Source organism: Lynx canadensis, chromosome D4, assembly GCF_007474595.2.
Source record: "Lynx canadensis isolate LIC74 chromosome D4, mLynCan4.pri.v2, whole genome shotgun sequence".
Taxonomy (NCBI): domain Eukaryota; kingdom Metazoa; phylum Chordata; class Mammalia; order Carnivora; family Felidae; genus Lynx; species Lynx canadensis.
In genome coordinates this window covers 87,808,074-87,828,244 of record NC_044315.2, presented here as the reverse complement: position 1 = coordinate 87,828,244, position 20,171 = coordinate 87,808,074, and the positions used below count along the sequence as shown (strand labels likewise).

The window sequence follows — 20,171 nt, the reverse complement described above, 5'->3', positions numbered from 1 at the left end:
TTGTTGAGATTGGCGAGTCAAGCATTTAGCACAGAGCTTGGCACATTAGAAGGGCTCAGGACACGAAAGTTAACTCGTTGTTCCTTTACCGGTCACAGGACAATCCCAGTCTTCTTGTCGGCAGAGCCCCTCAGCGGGCAACAAGGACCTCTTCGTGGGCTCTGAGACCGTCAGAGCTTGAAGCGCCTTCAGGTTACAGGTAAGGAAACTGAGGCCCAGAGACCAGAAGGGCCATGCCTGGGGTCACCCATCAGAGCGGTCTCAACTGGGTCGTGCAAAGAGACATGTTCAAGCCCCGGCCTCTGGTACTTTTGACTGGGACCTTATTTGGAAGCAGAGGTTTGTTTTTCTTTGGCAAATGCGATCAAGTTAAAACGAATTCATACCAGATCAGGATGGGCCCTCAATCCAAGGGCTGGGGTCGTTCAGAAAGGACAAGGTGACTTGGACAGGGACACGGATATAGGGAGGAAGGCCACTTGAACGCAGAGGTAGGCAAAAATTGGAGTGAAGCGGCCATAAGCTAAGGAAAGCCGGGGGCCACCAGAAGCTGTCGGAGGCAAGAAAGGAACTCTCCCTTAGAGTCTTTGGAGGGAGTCTGTCCCTGCCGACGCTTTGATTTCGGACTTCTGGCTCCCAGGACCGCCCAGTTTGTGACGCTTTGCTACGCCAGCCTTAGGAAACCAGTGGAGGCAGGCAGAAGCTGGCCTCAGCTGAGGTGGTCGCCCCCGGTCTGCCCTGGAGCCCATTCTCAACAGGCCTCCCCCAGTTACTCACCGCCTGCCCTGGGGCAAGTCAGGCCCCTCCGGGTGCCTCAGGCCCCTGACCTGTGCCACGGAGCAAGGGACCTTGAATCAAATGGGAAGGGCTACGGAGGCTCTGGGTTGCCTGTCGGCTGCTGCCACACCATTCAGGACCTTGGAATCAATCGAGAGGCAGGCTGTGGACCCTTAAAATAGAGGCAGACATCCCTCCCCCCACCAGGGTAACACCTTGGGGGGACCGAGGCACACGGGGGCAAGTGCCCCATTCAGATGCTCATTGTGGCCAGATGGGAATTTGGGCCCGGGTGCCCAATCTTCTGATTTTATGAGATAGCGCCGTATCAACGTGAGCAAAATTTCCCAGTGTCACTCAAGACGACGCTTCTTTTCTGGGGTGAGGGCCAAGGCAGGCATGTGCTGGGAGCCACAGACCCCGTGGTCTGCATCCCTTCTGCCAAGCCCAAGCTGCCCACTCCCACCCCTCTTTCTGGCCCCGTTAGGCAATGATGGTGGAGGCCAAAAGGTGTGTTGAGCGCCCGATGGGGATTTTGACAGCTTGCCACTTGATGGGCACAACAACCTTGTAAATTTAGCAACAGTAACAGCCAGCAATGAACTGTGCAGCCCCTGCCACCTACTAGTCGCTGCTGGGTCCCCAGGGAGCGACCTAGCAAGAGTGCTTGATGGTGTCTCCTGGGTCAATCTGTTCTGCTCTTGGAGGGGGTGGAGGGGAGCACACAGACAAATCACAGGCACGTCGGATTGTCTTCAAACGCCTCTCTAGACCTTCTCTCCTTCGCTCAACAACTCTTGCCTCTGGCAGGTACCAGATGGGAGGGATTTCCAAGGGCACGTGGTGGGGGCGGGAGGCCGAGGCACCATGCCAGCGCCGGGACCCGCACACCTCCTCAGAAAGGGCTTTTCCAGAATCAGTAAGACATCAGGCCTCCAATATGGGACTCCGGGTTGTGGAGGTTCACATGTATGGCCTTACAGGAAGATGCCTAAGTGGCTCCAGGTTTGGGTTCCTTCCTGATAGATTCCACTTCCCTGATATTAACAGAGTTCCTGATCCAAGAATCTCGGGTGCGTGCGAGTATCCCCTCTTTAACGGATTAGAAAATTAAAGGTCACTGAGGCCATCCAGGCGGAAATTGGAAGGAGCTGGCACGGCAGCCTGAAGGGCCAGGAGCTCCTGGGGACAGAGAATAAGGAATTGTCCCCACCACCCGTCGGGGCGTGTGGGCATCCACTCAGCGTTGGGGAGAGGCGAGAGCCAGGCCAAGCCGGAGGGAGTCCTGGTCCGATCCGAGTCCAGGGCGGCTGGGCGGCGCCCGGGGTTCGAGTCACCTCCACCGCCCGGGTGCTAGCGCAGCGGCCAGCCTGGGCGCGCTATGGGCGGAGCTCGGACGGCGCCCAGCGGCCGCGGACGGGATCGCAGGGCGGAGCAGGGCCGGGCCGGGCCGGGCCGGGCCGAGGCGGGCCCGCGGTGGGTGGCGATCAGGTTGGCCGGCAGGTCCTCGCCCTCCACTCCCCGGGGGCCGGTGTCCGGGACACCCCCAGCGCTCTCCCCGGGTCGCGCCGCGGTTCCTCCGAGCCCGCAGGGGGCGCTGTCGCCGCCGCTCGCTTTCCTGAGCGCCGCGGACCGGAAGTGCGGGGGTCACTTCCGGCGCGGAGCAGCGGGGTGGAAGGCGGGCCGGCCGGCGGGGCGCGGGGGCTGGACCTGCAGAAGCCGGGTCGGGCCCGCTGCCTCCCGAGCGCGCACAGTCGGCGTCTGGGCCTCGGCGGAAGGTGCGGCCACCCTGCTGCGCCCGGGGCCGCCGCCATGCCGTTCCTGCACGGCTTCCGGAGGATCATCTTCGAGTACCAGCCGCTGGTGGATGCGATTCTGGGCTCCCTGGGGATCCAGGACCCTGAGCGGCAGGAGCCTCTGGACGGGTAACTAGCTTCCTTGCCGCCGACGCTGCCGCCCTTCGGTTGTCACTGCAAGTGTGGCGGGGACGGGGGCGGCTGTGGCCCCGCTCCGCAGATGAAGTTGCGTTGCTTCGAGCGTGAGCTCCTGCACCTGGCTCGAATCTTGCCCTCGGCAGGATGGAGGGTGCTCGAGGCCGGCGGAGGGAGGCCTGCAGGGTGGAGTGGCGGCCGGGCCTCCGCCTCGGTGCCCCACCCTGTGCGCTGTCGGCCTGCTGCCGGTTGCAGGGGAGCAGGGTGGAGTCCGAGGGCCTCGGGTTTTACCCCAGAGCGGTGCGAACCTGAACTTTCTGTAAATGAGTTTGCATTTTACGTAGACAGGAGCGGGTGTATCCGTGAACTTGTGGGAACGGTGTCAGAGAGTGAGGCGTTCAGGGATACGTCAGCGAGCTAAACAAAACCCCCAGCCTTCCTGGTGCTTGTGCATCAGAGGAGAGAGACTGAGGATCACGAGTCAGGTGTCTGCATATTCCGTGTAATGGAGAAGAGCGCAGAGGAAATGGGGAAGCCGGTGTGTGTTTCTGGGATCCTTTGGAATTTGAAACACAGCGGTTATCATGCGTCTCTCTAGGGACTTGGGTGGAAACACAGGTTTTTCTTCATCACCGCTCTGTTCACTTTGAGACTTGTTCTGAAAACACAGTGTAAGGTGTTTCCTTAACTCCAAGGCAGTTTGGGGGGGCCTTTTGTAGTCCCAGGATTTTTGCTTTGTATGCATGGTGCGCTCCCCCCTCCCCGGGGCTGGGGAACGAGAGGGATTCCTGCCCAGGCAGTAAGGATGGAACCGTGATCTTGAGGACTGAAGGGTGGCGGCGGATGGATGACGCTAAGGGAGTGGGGAGCACTGGTGGGGTGAGGAAGCCTCACTCAGAGGAGCAGGTGGCGGCCGGGGAAAGAGAGCTGCGTGCAGGTTCACGGAGCTGTCCGCGGGCCTGCGCTTTTGGGGAAAGGCTCGGCAGGTCTTGGAGGTCCGCGCTGGCCGGGCAGGTGGCGTTGGGGCTGGGGTGTGAAGGGCCACCTTCTGGGGACTGGGAAGCTAAAAGCCTCCGAGTGTGGGCGGGGGAGGAGGGCCTGGCTGCGGGGGTGTTGCCTGGGCTGCTCGGGCAACTTCTGCAGCTCAGGGATGGTCCGTGCCCGGGGAAGGAGTGGTCGCAGCAGCACGGCTGTGTGAGGCTTTGTTCCCAAGCCAGGGACCAGATTCTCTGGGCACCTTGGGAGGAGGCTGGAGAAAGCCCCAGTTCTTTCTCAGCAAACCCGAGGGGCCGGCTGGGGTTAAAAGATCCAGCTCGCTCTGTCTTTACCGCAGACCTTTTCCGAAGAGACGTTCTGCCCCGCAGAACCAGGGCCCTGCCATTTGGGGGGGGGGGGGTGTGGGGAGGGGAGACCACCCGCCCGCCCAGGCTGGCGGGTCCCACAGCCGTGCCCACCCTCACCCGGTCCGCCCCTCTCCTGCCCCAGGTCCAGTTATGTTGCCAGCGAGGAGAGCCGGATCCTCGTTCTCACTGAGCTGCTGGAGAGAAAGGCCCACTCCCCGTTTTACCAGGAAGGTGTGAGCAACGCCCTGCTGAAGATGGCCGAGCTGGGGCTGACCCGGGCGGCCGATGTTCTCCTGCGCAACGGGGCCAACCTCAACTTTGAAGGTCAGCTGGAGCCCAGGGGGGCCAGGGGCGGGTAGGTGGCTTGAGTGTGGCTGGGCTTTGGGTGGGCCACGTCTTCAGGAGCTGCTGTTCTTGTTCTCTCGGGAGCTGCCTCCCTCCTTCCTTTCGCGAGGGACCACTGAGGCAGCCCGTCCCCCTGCTTCCCACCTCTGGTCCAAGAGCGAGTTTGTTGCTGCTTCCGCCGTGTGACTGATTCAGCAAACTCTCCCGGCTCCCAGCGAAATCCCTGCTTCCGTTATCGTGAAAACGCGGCTGGTGGCACTGTGCCCAGAGCGCGGGGAGAGCAATTTCTGCCGCTCGTTCTGAGCCATCTCACATTTTGGCTCACGCCAGAGGGAGAGGGGCAAACACAGAAGCTACACTGGGTGTAAGTCACGGCAGGACTGGGTTGGCTTCTAGCTTCTAAGTGCCGGCGGTGGGGATGGAACCGTTTTCCTCTCTGGCTTGCTTGCCAGGAGGGCGGGGTCAACCAGGAGAGGTTCAGGGCTGACCTGGGACCAGATGGGGTCTTTGAGCTGACCCAGGCTGCGGCCAGGCGTGCCCCCCCCCCCCCCCCATCTGATGACAGGCTTAGAGGGCGCTAGGGTCCTAGGCTCCCAGAGGGCCGGCCCAAGAGCTGAGGGGCGGGGGCTGTTACAAAGTCAGTTACCCGGACACTGGCTTTGAGGACGTGGCTGTCACTACTGGGGTTGAGGAGTTGTCACTCTGGGTGTTTCTCCCAGCCGCCCGAGAAGGGGCGCCCTGTCTTATGGTTCCGTTTTACAGAAGAGGAGAGTAAAACCCAGACAGATTAGCTGCCCCCCCCCCCCCCACTGGAATGGCGCCAGGACCCTGACCGAGCTCTGACTCTAGACCTTGTGCTCTAGTATCTGATGAGGATGGCCGTGTCCTGACCCTGACCCCTGGTGGTGCCGGGAGCCTGGGCCACCCCAGGGGCGGGTGTGCTGGGGCTGAGCCCGAGGCCAGGTCCTGGGGTCCCGCAAGGAGGTAGTGAGAGGCAGGACTGACATCAGCCGTGTCTGTGCCTTCAGACCCCGTCACCTACTACACCGCCCTGCACATCGCTGTCCTGCGAAACCAGCCCGACATGGTGGAGCTGCTGGTGCGACACGGGGCCGACATTAACCGGAGGGACCGGGTAAGGGCGGGGCCCAGCCTGCTCTGAAGCAGGGACGTGGGGGGGGCGGGGCACGAGCAGCTTCCCAGGCCCCCAGGCCAACTCCGCTGCGCTCTCTTGCCTCAGATCCACGAGAGCAGCCCCTTGGACCTGGCCAGCGAGGAGCCGGAGCGCCTGCCCTGCCTGCAGCGCCTCCTGGACCTCGGGGCAGACGTCAACGCGGCCGACAAGCACGGTGGGTGCCCCCAGCGGGAAAGCGGGACGGCCGTGCGCCAGGTGCCTCGTGAGGGACACCCACAGCAGCCCAGGACAGCGGCTAGGTGGGCGTGCGGGCTGGACGCAGCTCGTGCGATGACGCAGCGCAGCGGACGCACGGGTGCATCTTGCTGACCCGCCGCAGAGGCTTTAGGGAAGTAGAAGCGGCACAGCCCTTGGCCCCGCGCCGGCCGCTTGAGGGCTCTCTGGGGGAGGAGGCGGGGGCACGCGTGCGCGTGCGCTCAGATTCTGCCGAGGGAGCCGTGGCTTCTCGGGAAAGCCTCGGCCCAGGCCTCAGGCAGCGTCTGAGTGTCCAGGAACCATTCTGTTCCTGGTTTTGTGCCGGTGGAAAGACGACCAGAAACCTGTCACCCTCAGCCCTGGCTCTGAGAGGTCAGTCCTTTTTGAAGTTGGCCTTCTGGGGGTGTCTGGCTGCAACTCTTGATCTCGGGGTTATGAGTTCGAGCCCCACGTTAGGTGCAGAGATGACTTAAAAAAATAAGATCTTTGGGGCGCCTGGGTGGCTCAGTCGGTTAAGCGGCCGACTTCGGCTCAGGTCATGGTTTCGCGGTCCGTGAGTTCGAGCCCCGCGTCAGGCTCTGTGCCGATAGCTCAGAGCCTGGAGCCTGTTTCAGATTCTGTGTCTCCCTCTCTCTGACCCTCCCCCATTCATGCTTTGTCTCCCTCTGTCTCAAAAATAAATAAACGTTAAAAAAAATTTAAAAAAAAAAAAAAGAAAAAAAAAAATAAGATCTTTGGATGGGGTGCCTGGGCGGCTCGGTCGGGCACCCGACTCTTGATTTCAGCTCAGGTCATGATCTCAGGTTGTGGGATTGAGTCCTGAGCAGGGCTCCTTGCTGACAGCACAGGGCCTGCTTGGGATTCTCTCCCTGCTCCTCCCCTGCTCATACACACATTCTCTCTCTCTCTCAAAATGAATAAACTTAGGGGCGCCTGGGTGGCTCAGTCGGTTGAGTGTCCGACTTCGGCTCAGGTCATGATCTCACGGTTCGTGGGTTCGAGCCCCGCACCAGGTTCTGTGCTGACGGCTCGGGGCCTGGAGCCTGCTTCAGATTCTGTGTCTCCTTCTCTCTCTGCCCCTCCCCCTGCTCACGCTCTCTCTCTCTGTCTCTCTCTCTCTCAAAAATGAATAGACGTTAAAAAATTTAAAAAGACACAAAAAACAAAGTTCATTTTCTGATCCTGTTTTCCCTGCACCTCAGGGGTTGCCCTGACCTTGGCTTCCTGGCCCAGACTCCTCCTCATTCTCTTTCTCTGTAGGGAAGACCGCGCTGCTGCACGCATTGGCCAGCAGTGACGGGGTGCAGATCTACAACACCGAGAACATCCGGCTCTTGCTGGAAGGAGGTGAGGCGCGTCCGCGGTTCCCTGTCCTCTCGCTGTGAAACGTTACGCGTCACTTTGCAGGGGTTTGAGATCTTCTCCCACCTTCTGTTTTCTTGACCGGCCCTTGCAGGGGCAGACGTCAAGGCCACCACCAAAGACGGGGACACCGTGTTCACCTGCATCATCTTCCTGCTCGGGGAGACGGTGGGAGGGGACAAGGACGAGGCCCAGATGATCAGCCGCTTCTGCTTCCAAGTCACGAAGCTGCTGCTGGCCCACGGGGCCGACCCCAGCGAGTGCCCGGCCCACGAGTCCCTCACCCACATCTGCCTTAAGAGCTTCAAACTGCATTTCCCTCTCCTGCGCTTCCTGCTGGAGTCCGGAGCAGCCTATAACTGTTCCCTCCACGGTGCGTCCTGCTGGTCCGGCTTCCACATCATCTTCGAGAGGCTCTGTTCGCACCCGGGCTGCGCGGAGGACGAGAGCCACGTGGACCTGCTGCGCAAAGCCGAGACCGTCCTGGATCTCATGGTGACTAATTCCCAGAAACTCCAGCTGCCCGAAAACTTCGACATCCACCCCGTGGGCAGCCTGGCAGAGAAGATCCAGGCCCTTCACTTCTCCTTGAGGCAGCTGGAGAGCTATCCCCCGTCCCTCAAGCACCTGTGTCGCGTTTACATCCGCCTCTACCTTCAGCCCTGGCCTGTGGATGTGAAGGTCAAAGCCCTGCCTCTGCCCGACAGGCTGAAGTGGTACCTCCTTAGTGAGCACAGCGGTACCACGGAGGAGGACATCTGATCACTCCCCGACTGAAGGCGGCGGGGTCTGGGCAGCTCGGCCCGCTGGCGGATTTCGGTACCTGTGGCAGCCTTGGGGAGAACCTTCGGGCCTTCTGTCAGAAGGTACGGGTTGGGAGACGAGACTTCATCCGTACTGAGTACCAAGAAAACCAGGTGGGGCCTGGCAGCTAGTCATTCCAGTGGGAAACGGCTCGGTCTTCCAGGGGGACCGCCCCCCAAGTCTCAACCACACTGGGAAAAGGGACAGGGTTTAGATTTGGGACAAGCATACACTCTGTTAATTTGAGGGGAGCGCCGGGCAGGGTAGCTGTGAGGCCGGGTCCCGCTGAGAGTCGCAGGAGGCTGGTCTGTCCTGCGTGGGGCCCGGCGGATGCGAGTTAGCACGTGGGCCCGTCAGGGCACGGCCCGGCCTAGGCCGCCCCCCCCCCCCCCCGTGAGATTACGTCACCCACAGAAGTGCTTCTGGCGGACTAAGGAGAAGAGCGAGCCGAGCCCTGCTGCCTCTGGAGCTCTGGGGCCAGGTCACCCAACGGCCCCGGACCGGGCTCTGGTGGCAGCTCTGTGCCAAACCTGGGATCTCGGGGGACCTGTGCCTTCTGCTACAAAGTAATCCTGCGTGACCAGGGACAGCCCTTTCCAAGATGTCTCCATGTTGCGCGGGGTCCGTCTGGCGAAGAAAGCCACCAGTGCTGACGGCTGACTGTGCTGCTATACAGGCTGAGCCCCCAGCAAGCCGAGTGCGAGTCGCGTGGGTCACTGAATTGTGTCACTGCCTAGGAAGGAAGCTGAGGCAAGTAAATGATTCACGCTAACGTGAGATGTTGTTCTTGGCTCTCAAGATCCTTGTGTAACGTTCCGGCTCCTCGGTGCCCCTCCCCGGCCTAGGATCAAGGCTCCCACCGCAGCCACTGTGTGGGCAGCACGAAGGGATGGCGGCACGTGGGGGGCACGGTTTTCAGGTAGCACGACGCTGCTGCCCCGTAAAGACGACCTCCGCCCCAGACCGGCTAGGACCTTTCCAATACGGGATTCACCCTTTTATTTTGTGACTTTGGCGAACGTTCACCGAGAAGCCGCGAGGCACAGCCCAGAGTGAGGCTACGGACTCCCCTTGCCGTAGGCTGTTGTGACGCTCACGTTAGGGACACCAGGGCTCAATCGCCAAACAGAACTTAGAACGTGAATGTCCCAGCGGCTGCAGGAGGCACCGCAAAGGCTCAGGCAGGGAGGGTGCAGACGGCCGGCCACGGCTCGCTGCCCCGGCCACTCTCCCTCCTCCTCCCCCCCCCCCCCCCCCCCCCCCCCCCCCCGCCCCGGGAAAAAGTCCTCAACGGCCAAGAGTTCTCTTAAGGCACCCAGGCCTGGGGCCGGAAGGCCAGGTGGTGGTCAGGGGCATCCAGGGACTCGCCAGGGGCCCTGGAGTCACACGGGTCTGTAGCGCGGTCCCTGCCTGCCAGGGCAGCGGAGCCGGGCTCCAGCCTCTCCGCTCCGTGTGGGCCACACCCTTCCCCGCTGGGTCCCCGTCAGGCCTTTTGAAAAAGAGTCCAGTGAGCGGCGGCAGACAGGTGTATTTCGAGGTCTCGCTCCGCGTCCCCGAGCCATCGTCATGGAGCCTCCGGGTCTTGCCCCGCTGCCAGCCCCCCACCCTGCGCGGCGCTGGTCCCTTACTCCTGCCGGTCCCTGCTCATCTCAGGGCTAAGCTGTACACGTGATAGATCTCGTCGGGAAGGTTCTCCTGGCGCTCCTGGGCTAGCAGGCTGAGGCCCGCGCTGCGGATGATCCTGTGGACCACCTCGAGGCCCCGGCACACGCTGCTGTCCACGTCATCCAGGATCACGCCCTCCTGGGCCATGTTGTCCTTGATGACAATGATGCCGTTGGGGCGCAGGCCCTGCTTGCAGCGCCGCAGGAACTCGGCCAGGTGCTGATCAGTCAGGTGACCTGGGGACCGCAGAGGCCGGGGTCGCTAGGGAGCGGCACAAGCGCGTACCTGCCACTGGCCGTTCCCTTCAGCTTCCCGACTCACCGAGCTCGCCCTCCGTGTGAACACAGCCTCCCTGGCTCTCGGCAGCCCGGAGACGTTTACCGACCCCCAGGTGACGTAAGAGAAAACCGGCTCAGAAGTCACCCACCCAGGGCAGTCACAAAGCATGCGGCTGGGATCTCACCCTCACCGGGCGACTTCTGGGCCCTGCCCAACCCCACGCTCCACCCACCCCCGTCAGGCCTGGATTGCGGGAGCACGCCGGAGTTCCTTCCCTTCCCTGCCCTAAAACTCCAGACAGGCTTTCTAGAAGCCCAAAATACAGGGCCGGGCCCAGTGTGTCCCTGGCAGGTCTGGAGTCCACCGCGGAACGGGTGGCCAGCTGCTGGTCCTGTGGCCTGCGGCCGGGTCGGCAGCCCAGGAAGAGCACGCGGGGTGCGCCGTTGGGCTAAGTGGGTGCGGGAGGGGGCGGCAGGGCGCGGCTCGCTCTCTGAGCAGCAGGGACAGCCACGGCTTCGGAGCTTCCTCTTACTAAACACTGGGGTGCCTGGGTGGCTCAGTCAGCCAAGCGGCCCGACTGGATTTTGGCTCAGATCATGGTCTCAACGATTCGTGAGCTCAAGCCCCGCATCAGGCTCTGCGCCAACAGCTCGGGATTCTCTCTCTGCCCTTCCCCTGCACGCGCGTACGTGCTTTCTCAAAATAGACTTAAAAAAACTTACAAAAACTCATTCCCACTTTCTTCAGTGTGCCTAAGTTCTTGCTCATTGACGTTTTTTCAACACAAAACTGCCCCCAAATGGGTCCTATAGCAAGTACTGACACAACACGGAAAGGGTACTTGCAGGGAATGTTTCCCACGGTCCTGGTGGACCCAGGGAGGACCGGAGAAATCCCCGCCGCCCCGCCTGCCGCAGGGGCCCCCAAGGCCTCAGGGCGGTGGGGGGGGGACCCACCTCTGCCGCGGGAGGTGTGTGGGAGGTGGAGAGGGCCGCGAGAAGCTCACCTATCACCCACTGAATCCAGATGACGTCGTAGGAATTAGGCTCGGGGCTGAAGTCCTGGAGGCCGCAGCAGAAGTAGTTCCTCACCCTCTTGCCCTCCTCCCCCAGGTAGGTCTTGGCTTTAATCAGAAAGTCTTCGGTCACGTCCACCATATCCACCACTCCAAAGAGCGGCAGGAGCAGCCGCTTGGTGATCCGGCCTATGCCGGCTCCGCAGTCCAAGGCACAGGAGGTCCCCGTCTTGTTTGGGCCTTCCTAAGAAGCAGGGAAGGCACAGACTCCGTGAGGACGGCTCAGAAAGCCAGAGGGACCCTGTCCCCGTGAAGGGGCCGTTCCTCCCGAGCTCCCAGAGTTACTCAAATCAGAGGACCGGGCACAGGCTGGGGGCTGGCAGGCGTGGGGTCGTCAGTGGGTAGGAGCGCGGCACATTCTCGTCCCGGGCCACACGTTTCTAAGCTGAGCGCCAACCTGCACTTACAGGTGAGCGCCTGAATGGGTGCGTTTAACCCCTCTTACTCCCGAGACCCCGTTAAAACAACAGAACGTGAAAAGAACTCAAGCAGTGAGAGAATGAAAGGGCGGTCAGGGATTCTCACCCATTTCCACAGACCTGGAAAGATGGAACGTGGGCAGGGGAACAGCAAGTAGCGTGGGGAGCACGCAGCCTCTGTCGCTCACCAGGGGAGAGAGAGGAGGAGGAGGGGGAGGGCCAGGGAGATGCCAGCCCGGCACAGAGGAGGGCAGAGCGGGCGAGGGGGTGAGGAGCTGGGAGCCTGCCTTCAGCAGAACAGCCAACATCATGGCCCAGGGGCCCGCAAACTCGGCAAGACAGCAAAGGACTCGGCCTCGGCAGAACCGAACAGTTAAGGGGAGACTCCGTTCTGGTGTCCGGGAGCCCCGGCACGGCGGCCAGCGCCCGTCTGGCAGCCTCGAGACAGAGGCCCCGGTCCACGCGCCACCCCCGCCCCAGCCTTTGAGGCCTGGGTCACTGACGCCAACAGCTAACCAGAGGGTGGCGCCCCGTGCAAACCAGGTGGGGCCGCCAGGGCGACATCCTCTGCTCCTGGAGAGCACACCAGACCTGCCTACCCTCAAAAACCTCTGCAGGAACTTCCGGGAGCTGCTGATGTCGATGCTGGAGATGTGGCCATACCCCCCGAGCATGCCGTCCACGGTGGGCGGGACTTCCTTCCAGTACGTCTTAGCCTTCGAATAGAACTGTTTCTCATCTTCGATCACCTCACTCGTCATGCTGTCACCAACCGACTCAGCTCAGGCACCAAACTCAGCAGCAGTGCCTCCTGAACAAGAAAAAGAGCAAGTCAACAAGGCAGAGAGCCCCAGTCTCACCTCCACACTTCAACGGTCACACAACCCTGCCTGCTGCAGGGAAATGTCCAGTGTCCCCAAAACCGCGTATACGCGTTGGATGACAGGGCCTTGCCTCTTGTATTCAAGTCATTTTGCAAAGTTCCCTTTGTACCCGAGGAGGAGACCCAGAGTCCTGGGCTGCGAGTCCTTCCCTTACTGTACGTGACACCTGACCCCACGGCTTCTCACCCTCAGCTATAGAGAACCCCAATCTACACTTGAGGAAAGCAAAGCAAGGAACCCCAGCCTTCCACGGTGGACGTCCCGGCTGGTCCCGGGAGGGCCTGGGGGAGTCCACACACCTCCCTCCCTCTCTCTGCGGAGCACAGAATGAAGCTCGCTGTGGGGTCCGGTCCTTTGTTAACCATGAGCCGGACCCTGTGCCAGGCGCTGTGCTGGGAACGGAGGAGACAGCCCCACGGAAACCGCCCCCCGCACACAATGGCAACCGTGCAGGGCCGCAGACAAACACAAGGTGCGGGCGCGGCCCACCCCAGGGGAGGCACTGCCCCGGGGAGTCAAAGAAGGAATCCCCAGGGATGACAACACGTCAGCCGAAAGGAAAGGTGAGGAAGAGCTCACTAAGCCAACGGGCAAGCCTGCCCCAGGGGGAGAGGTGCGAAGGGCGCACGGAGAGCCGTCGCGACTGGAAACACGGGGTCCGGGGGGACGTGACATTAGACTCCTCCCTAAAGAGCAGTGAGCCTGAGCTACTCTAGGTTAAGCAGGCGGACGTGTTCTGGAAGGCTGTGTTGGCAGCTGTGTGGAATCCGGGCAAAAGAGTGAAAGCAGACAGGACAAGAGGGTGTCGGGAGAACAGGGGAGGGGCAGCTACAAAGCAAGAGCCGGGGCCGGGGGGCGGGGCCGGCCACTCAGGCCAGGGAGGGACAGAAGGGTCACACCTCTGCCGGGAGGTTCCGCCAGCTCACTACACACTTGCAAGTGCTGGTCTGGTTGCTCTGAGATAAAGCCCGGCCCTCAGAGAGCTTCCGGTCCAGCGGGAGACAGAAGCGAGCGGAACACAAGGCAGAAACAGGCCGCGTGCTGAGCCACAAGTGCTGTGGGAACTCAGAGAGGGGCAGATGGGTGGGGGGCGGCCGGGTTGGCAACCCGAGCTCCCTCAAAGACCAGGAATGCTAGGCGGCCGGGGAGGGCACAGGCAGAGGCAGAGAGACGGCCTGGGCCGGCAGGAACGCAGACAGAAGAAGAGGGTGTTATGGGAGGGGGGCCCAGACAGGCAGACTGGGCCTGGATTGCAGGGGGGCCCCCCCGAGGACAGGTGAGGGGCGTGGATCTAGCCTGTTGGTAATGGGAAATCAACCAGCCGAGGGTTTCTGAAGGGCCCCAGGTGGGCGGCGGGACCACGGGCACACGGGGACCAGCAGGAGCCGGGGCAAGGGGTGGCAGCACAGAAGCGAGACCAGACAGGGTCTGGGGCGGGGGCGGCAGTGCATGCTCCGCACGCGTGCGCTTCCCATCGGCCACCGGATCTTCACGACCGACCGTGAGCCCGGCGCCACGATCACCCCGCCTCACCCCGCCTCACCCCGCAGTGCAGCGGGATCTGATGCAGAAGAGGGCTGGGTGCCTCACCCAGGGTCAAGAGGCCACGCTCCTCCCTCGTGGGCAGCTCATCCTCGGCACAGGCTCTCAGCCTGAGTGTCACGTGCTCAGAGGCCCTCCCTGACCAGCCCCGCCAAGGTGGCTTCCTCCAGCCCCCCGATCCCGTCCGCTTGCTGCCTCCAGAACGCGTACGTGTATCTGCAATTACACTGTTGCCTCCGCCCGGATGGAAGCTCCGGAGGCGTGACCGCACCTTTTCACCACTGTGTCCCCGGCACCAAGCCCACACGAGTCCCTTAGCGCGGGGATGAAAGCCCCCCCATCCGCCACCTTTACATCACTCCACTGGGTGGCCGCTAAGTCGCTGACTCCTGGAACGCAGGGCAACTGAGGGAAGCCTCGTGTGGAACCCGGGGAGAGTGCTCGAAAACGAGAGAAAACCCCCGGGATGGAGAACTACTTAAGGGTTCCGAGACAAGTAATCAGACCGGAAGCAGGAAAGTGCCCCCCCCCCCCCCCCCCGAGGACGGGCACGCAGCCCTCGGATCAGAATTTAGAGACCACAAGAGAAGGACGGGGAACGGAACACGAGAAAAGCTGAAGCATTTTCACCGGCCACGTTCATTACGAGCCTAGCCCCCGATGCACAACTGTACTCTGAACTTGTCCTACGAGACCAGGAATCTTCCAGAAGCAGCAGGCTCACCTCTGCCCAACAACTCAGGACTGCTCCTCACTGATGCCTCGGTGAGCCCTTTCCGGGCAACTCAGCCAGCCAGCGGGGCCACCAGGGGAGGGCCCTCCTCCCCACCTTCCTGGCTCCTTCCCGGACTCGGACGTCCCCCACGGACGAGGCCACACGCCGGCCCCCCGAGGAACCAGAAGAGAACCGACAGCTTCCACGTGCCCTAGCGGGTCCAGTTCTGAGATCTGTGACTGTCACCGTGTCCACCCTCTCGAGCCCTTCTGCGGCGCAGGGAGAGTCCTCCAACCCCCCTCAGATCCTCCAATCGGCTCTCAGGCTGATGTTCCAGCTCCACTGTTCAGGTACGAGGGTCTGGGACCACAGTGAAGACAAGTTCCAACCACCGTGTCCATCGAAGAGCCCTTCGGGGGAGCAGGCCGGAGGGGCCCTGGTTCTAAATACGGCGTCTCTCCACGCTGGCTCGCCGCCACGTCCCACCCAGAAAGAGACAGCGGCACACGGCCCGGCAAGAATGAACTCTCGCTGCGACCCTGAGATACACGGTGAGCAAAGGAACGCAGAAACCTCCCGATACCCAGGAACGCCAGCTGCGGTAGAGTGGGCATCACTGCGGGCCCCGGGCGGGCCACTAGCCTGAACGTCACCAAGGAGCTGGGTTCGGGGGCCCCACAGCCACCACCACCCACGAAGGACGGCATCGGCCAGCGGCGCCCCCACGCAGCGCTCACACGGGAGCCTGGCAACGCCGACCCTTCCCCACCAGCCCCCACCGGTCCTGGCGAACCACTGGTTTCGCCCTCGCAGCTGTCTCCCCACTGGCCCGGGAGCTCCTTGGAGAACACCCGCGACACCCTGAGATCGACCCCCGTATCGCTCTCGAACCACACACAGCACACAGGCCTTCAACAGAAAGTTCGCTCCTGCCAGCTGACCAGAATAAATGTGGGGCCCGACCCTCCCCTGGCGGTGTCTGCCTTTCCCCCCAGGAGGTAAGCTTCCTGGAGGCAGGGACATGACCTCACACCCCCTTAGCGCAGCACCTGATACAAGGTGGCTGTCTGCTAGTTGGTTGTTGAATGACCCAAAGAATGAGCCTTGTGTGGCCACAGTCATTTTCCACTTTTCAGAAAACCTACAGAAATCCAACCGTTCCAAACTGGGAACACTGAAGGCCATTACCGACAACGTGAGTTTTTGCTTTACCGAAAGCTTTCCAACATGGTCTCTTTAAATGTCAAGGTTCTCTGAATAATCTAATTTACAAGAACTCCACTTACAGGCAGATTCTAGGAACAGGCCAGGGGAGGGACGTCTGGGCCGAGACATGGCAAGCATAATTTTGACATTTGTTCCAACAGCTGATTCATTAGTAAACGTGACTCCGTGGGGCCCTGTCTACACTTTGTCTCCCAGCGTCCCGACTGGAGTGGGCAGGAGGTCCCTGGGAGCCAGAGGGAACAGTCGTCAGTCAAATGGCAGGAAGTCCCCCTATACTCTGCCCGGCGGGGGTGAGGGGCTGCAGGGCTCCAGGGCTAGGGAAAGGGCAGTCTGGCTCTGTGCGCACGCCAGGCGAGCCGGAAGAGGAAGAGAGGCCCTTTGCTCATAGTGGGCTCTGTCACCTCCTCTTTCCCTCCAAGGTGTTTAGGGTGACAGGTGGGCAGTCGCCCCAGCTACCACTTCTCCTAGGATCCCTGGAAAAGAACGGTGTCCGAGCCGTGCCGGTCAGTGCTTTGTGGAGGCATCACACCCTCTCTGCAAAAGCCTGGAGGCCACAGGAGGCAGGAGTCTGCCTGGAGTTACCTCCTCCCCCTTGCAGCCTGCTGGACAGGGCCTGCTCTCCCTGGATCGGTGACAGCAGCTGGACATAAGGGAATGGCAAGGTGCTCAATGAAAAAGAAAGCAAAGGAAGGAGAAAGAAGACCAAAAAAAAAAGGGGGGGGGCAGTGGGGAGAGATTTAAAAACAAACTAAGGCTCTGGGGCGCCCGGGGGGCTCAGTCGGTTGAGCGGCCGACTTCGGCTCAGGTCACGATCTCCCGGCTCGTGAGTTCGAGCCCCGCATCGGGTTCTGTGCGGACAGCTCGGAGCCCGGAGCCTGCTTCGGATTCCGTGTCTCCCTCTCTCTCTGTCCCTCCCCCCCCCCTTGTGCTGTCTCATTGTCTCTCTTAAAAATAAATTCAAAAACATTTTAAAAATTTTAAAAAAACAACCAAAAAACCCAAGTCTCTGGTGGAGTCAAATACACCAGGTCTGAATCCTAGCTTTGCTTCTCACTGGCTGTGTTGTGTAAGCTCACATAAGACACTTCACCTCGGTTAAGTACACTTCTTTATAAGACAAGAACAGCAATGCTGACGTCACAGGAAGGCTGGGATGATTAAAGGTGGGTATAAAAGCATCAAGTGACCCATAGAGTGCCAGGCACGCATTATTTCTGCCAAATGAGATTCTCATCAATTCTCACTGGCAATCCCAGAGATCAAACGAGATAAATACCCTGAAATGCCCTATAAACTGTAGAGCGTTGGACACATCTAAGGGATTATTACTGTTACGCTGGGTGGTGGATTCGAGACACTCAAACAGCTCTGCAGACCTGCAGGAGAGGGGAGTGGGACGCTATCTCTGTGACTCTATAGCTTCTGGTCGCCACCAAAGCGTTCCACCCCCCCCCCCCCCCCCGCTCCCCCGTCTACCGCTAGAAAACCGTTCCACTAAGGGAGTGATGTGCCTTCAATGCACACAGGAAACCAGGAAGAGCACACGGAGGGAACCCAGACGTCTTACCACAGTCAAGGCCCTACCAGGGCAATGATTCTATACGTCCAGACCGTCTGCGATCCTGCCCCACCCCACCGTCAGGGCCTCTGACACCAGCTGTCTCTGTCCCAGAGACATCCCGCCGCGCTGATGGGCAGCAGAGCCCGGGCCTTTCGTTCGATCTGGCAGCCCCTCCGCAAACAGGCTGACCTTGGCTCCAAGGGCTCTTGGCTGGCGAGCTCTCTTCTGAGCGGCACCTGTGTCGACCGTAACTGGGGCTGGATCCAAGGTGAAATAAGATAGCAACTCCCATGCAGCGGGCACTGCTCTGTGCCCGGCTCTGACCTGAGCATTTTACTGAACCCTGACACCGACTCTCCGAGTGCCTGCTCTCCTTATCCCCGCTTCTCCAGGGGAAACTGAGGCTCAGGCAGGGAAAGGGACTAGCTGCGACCCCGGAAGGGCGTCGGGGGAGGGGCTGCCCCGTCCAGGCTCCCGGTGCCCCGGCCTTCCCCTTCCACCAGCCCCCAGCGACCCCCTTGTCCGACCTCCCCGGGACGCGCACGTGGGGCCCCGGCAGCTCGCGCCGGGTCACGTGACGAGCCGGGACCTCAGGGCGCCGAGGCAGTTGGCGGTCGGGGCCACCTCTCCCCCGCCGGCCGCCGCTCCGCCTCGCGCTACTCACCCCGGATGGGGGCTCCCGGGACCCGGGAGAAGAGGACGAGGAACAGGAAGCCGAAGGGAGGGCGGCGGCGGCAGCGAACCCCCGACAAGCCCACCACCAGCTCCGTCAGACCACGGCCAGACGCGACACCTCGCGGCGCGCGCTGCCTTTGTCCGCACACGTCACTTCCGGGCGCCCGGGGGCGGGGCCGCGACTAGCTCCGCCCCACGGCCGGTTTGCCCCGCCCCGGTCGGCTTTCTAGTTCCTGGAAGCACCTCTCAGACTTAAAAGAGCCTGGGCGCCGCCGAGCCTCTCCTGCCTCCAGCGCGTGCACCGGTTCGTTTGGAGGCTGAAGGCTGGACTTTTAAAAACGAGCGTTCTGTGGGTTTTCCACCGGGGAGAAAGAGGGGAGGAGCCTCATTCCCCAAATCGTACCCATAACAATTTGCACCTTAAAATAATATGCAGAGCCAAGAGAGAGAGAAAGAAAAAAAGAAAAGAAGAAGAAAAAGAACCCTTGATGGCGCCAAGGGGATGCCTCCTCAATTAAGCAGAACAAATCCTTGAAGTTTCCATTCCAAAAAGCCTGCCCTCCCACAGGTTCCTCCCATGTGTAGGAATTCTGGAGGGATACCTGAAAGCAATCTTGATGGAAATATGATGGGTTTGCACATGGGAGGCCTTGTGACCCTCTCCAAGGAGACCTCTTCTTCCAGACTGGCGTGCTTACTCACTTCCCAATGCTCTGAGTGTTAAATTTGTAGGATATTGCCGGTGGAGCCTTCAGCCCTGTGCCTGCAGTGTGCTGTCAGTAAATAGACAATATTTATCATAAGTTCATTTTTCCTAAACTGTCGTCCTGGTCTTAGATGCCTTCCTCTGGGCTTTGCACACAGGAAGTACTTCAGGTGTGTTTGCTCTAATGACATGAAAGCTGGGGAGGGGGACAGGCTGCAGCTGAGTCCCCCAAATCTGTTTATGTATATATTATTTGGCATCCTCTCCAGAGTACTCCAAATCAGACTTGGTTCCCCTGGCCTGGGCCCCTCTCCCAAGCTTCATTTTCCGTGGTCTCTAAGGGAAGAGGATAAATCCCGAACAATCTCAATTGCTGGATGTGGATTCTTCCTTTGGGGGCAGCTCTGAGCCCAGCTTTTCCAGGGGTGCCTAAAAATCCACCCCTCCCTTTTTTTTGGATGGCTCAGTCGGTGAAGCATCCAACTTCATCAGGTCATGATCTCATAGTTCATGAGTTCGAGCCCCGCGTCAGGCTCTGTGCTGACCGCTCAGAGCCAGGAACCTGCTTCAGATTCTGTGTCTCCCTCTCTTTCTGCCCCTCCCCGCTCATGCTCTGTCTTTCAAAAATAAGTAAACATTGAAGAAAAAAAAAAGAAATCATGTAGTTAGTCTGGTGTTCCTCATCCATTTTTTTTTAAAAATTCATGTACTCTTAGAATAAACGTAAAAAATGTTCACCTTTCCAGGGAATAGATATAAAAAGATTCACCTTCCTGGGGTGCCTGGGTGGCTCAGTCCGTTAAGCATCTGACTTTGGCTCAGGTCGTGATCTCATAGTTCATGCGTTCGGGCCCCGCATTGGGCTCTGCGCTGGTGTGGAGTATGCTTGGGATTCTTGCTCTCTCCATTCTCTCTGCCCCTCCCCTGCTCATGCTTTCTCTTAAGATAAATAAACTTAAAAAAAAAAATGTTCACCTTCCCCACTCAATATTCCAACTTCCCAGGGAGGTACACCCTTCCATCCCTGGTTGAAGAGTGTTTGCAGAAAATGGAAATACATCGGCTATGGTACTTCCTCCAGGCCGACTTGTAAAATTGTCAAATTATACGATGCCAGTGAAATTGCTGGGCCAAACAATCCTTCTCCCCCACTCCAATTTCACAACGCAAGCTTCTCCCCTGCCTCCTCCCAGCCAAGAGTCACGGATGGGGTCCAACAGTCTGTTTTACCACGGAGCCCTGAGAAAGGACAGCTTGTCTAGCATTTTGAACCAAATAGAAGCAGAGCCTGGACTGGAAATCAGTTCTCTTGGTTTCCAAGCCCACTGCCTTCTTATGGCCCAGCCTTCCAGTGGAAGCTGGGCTTCCAGACCTACCCAGCCCAAACTTGACCCACCTGGGCCTCCCAAATCCAGAGAGGATAGCGGAACCCTGGCGTTTCCACCACTGGCTTGGGCCCGGCTGCCCTGGT

General features: G+C 60.4%; 2 protein-coding genes across 7 annotated transcripts; one reads left to right on the top strand and one right to left on the bottom strand.

The window, feature by feature from the left end:
• The first annotated feature begins 2,441 nt into the window (after window positions 1-2,441).
• Window positions 2,442-8,729, top strand: ASB6 (ankyrin repeat and SOCS box containing 6). 2 transcript variants are annotated; one of them, XM_030293230.2, is made up of 6 exons: window positions 2,442-2,702; window positions 4,194-4,375; window positions 5,425-5,531; window positions 5,637-5,745; window positions 7,047-7,133; window positions 7,243-8,729. In XM_030293230.2, exons 1-6 carry the CDS (start codon window positions 2,590-2,592, stop codon window positions 7,908-7,910), a joined length of 1,266 nt encoding a protein of 421 aa, XP_030149090.1. In that variant the 5' UTR covers window positions 2,442-2,589; the 3' UTR covers window positions 7,911-8,729. The 2 variants fall into 2 exon arrangements, with proteins under 2 accessions (XP_030149090.1, XP_030149091.1); XM_030293231.1 differs by lacking the exon at window positions 5,637-5,745 and having other exon boundaries at window positions 7,243-7,442.
• Window positions 8,730-8,927: 198 nt separating this feature from the next.
• NTMT1 (N-terminal Xaa-Pro-Lys N-methyltransferase 1) lies at window positions 8,928-18,817 on the bottom strand. 5 transcript variants are annotated; one of them, XM_030293234.1, is made up of 6 exons: window positions 16,160-16,465; window positions 15,818-15,981; window positions 11,990-12,201; window positions 10,903-11,155; window positions 10,619-10,714; window positions 8,928-9,853 (listed from the first exon to the last, which is right to left on the bottom strand). In XM_030293234.1, the coding sequence occupies exons 3-6, from the start codon at window positions 12,149-12,151 to the stop codon at window positions 9,597-9,599; spliced, it is 768 nt and encodes a 255-aa protein (XP_030149094.1). In that variant the 5' UTR covers window positions 12,152-12,201; window positions 15,818-15,981; window positions 16,160-16,465; the 3' UTR covers window positions 8,928-9,596. The 5 variants fall into 5 exon arrangements, with proteins under 5 accessions (XP_030149094.1, XP_030149096.1, XP_030149092.1 ...); XM_030293236.1 differs by lacking the exons at window positions 15,818-15,981; window positions 16,160-16,465 and adding an exon at window positions 18,597-18,817; XM_030293232.1 differs by lacking the exons at window positions 15,818-15,981; window positions 16,160-16,465 and adding an exon at window positions 17,984-18,128.
• Window positions 18,818-20,171: the final 1,354 nt, after the last annotated feature.

Bases quoted from the DNA above. Each gene is read 5' to 3' on its own strand.
- ASB6 (XM_030293230.2), top strand. From the start codon at position 2,590: ATGCCGTTCCTGCACGGCTTCCGGAGGATCATCTTCGAGTACCAGCCG. The intron at 5,532-5,636 runs GTAAGGGCGGGG...CTCTTGCCTCAG, and splicing joins ACATTAACCGGAGGGACCGG to ATCCACGAGAGCAGCCCCTT. The intron at 7,134-7,242 runs GTGAGGCGCGTC...CGGCCCTTGCAG, and splicing joins CCGGCTCTTGCTGGAAGGAG to GGGCAGACGTCAAGGCCACC.
- NTMT1 (XM_030293236.1), bottom strand. From the start codon at position 12,151: ATGACGAGTGAGGTGATCGAAGATGAGAAACAGTTCTATTCGAAGGCT. The intron at 11,156-11,989 runs GTAGGCAGGTCT...CCTGCTTCTTAG, and splicing joins TCCTGCAGAGGTTTTTGAGG to GAAGGCCCAAACAAGACGGG. The intron at 9,854-10,618 runs GTAAGTTTTTTT...TGCGGTCCCCAG, and splicing joins GAAAGTGGGAATGAGTTTTT to GTCACCTGACTGATCAGCAC.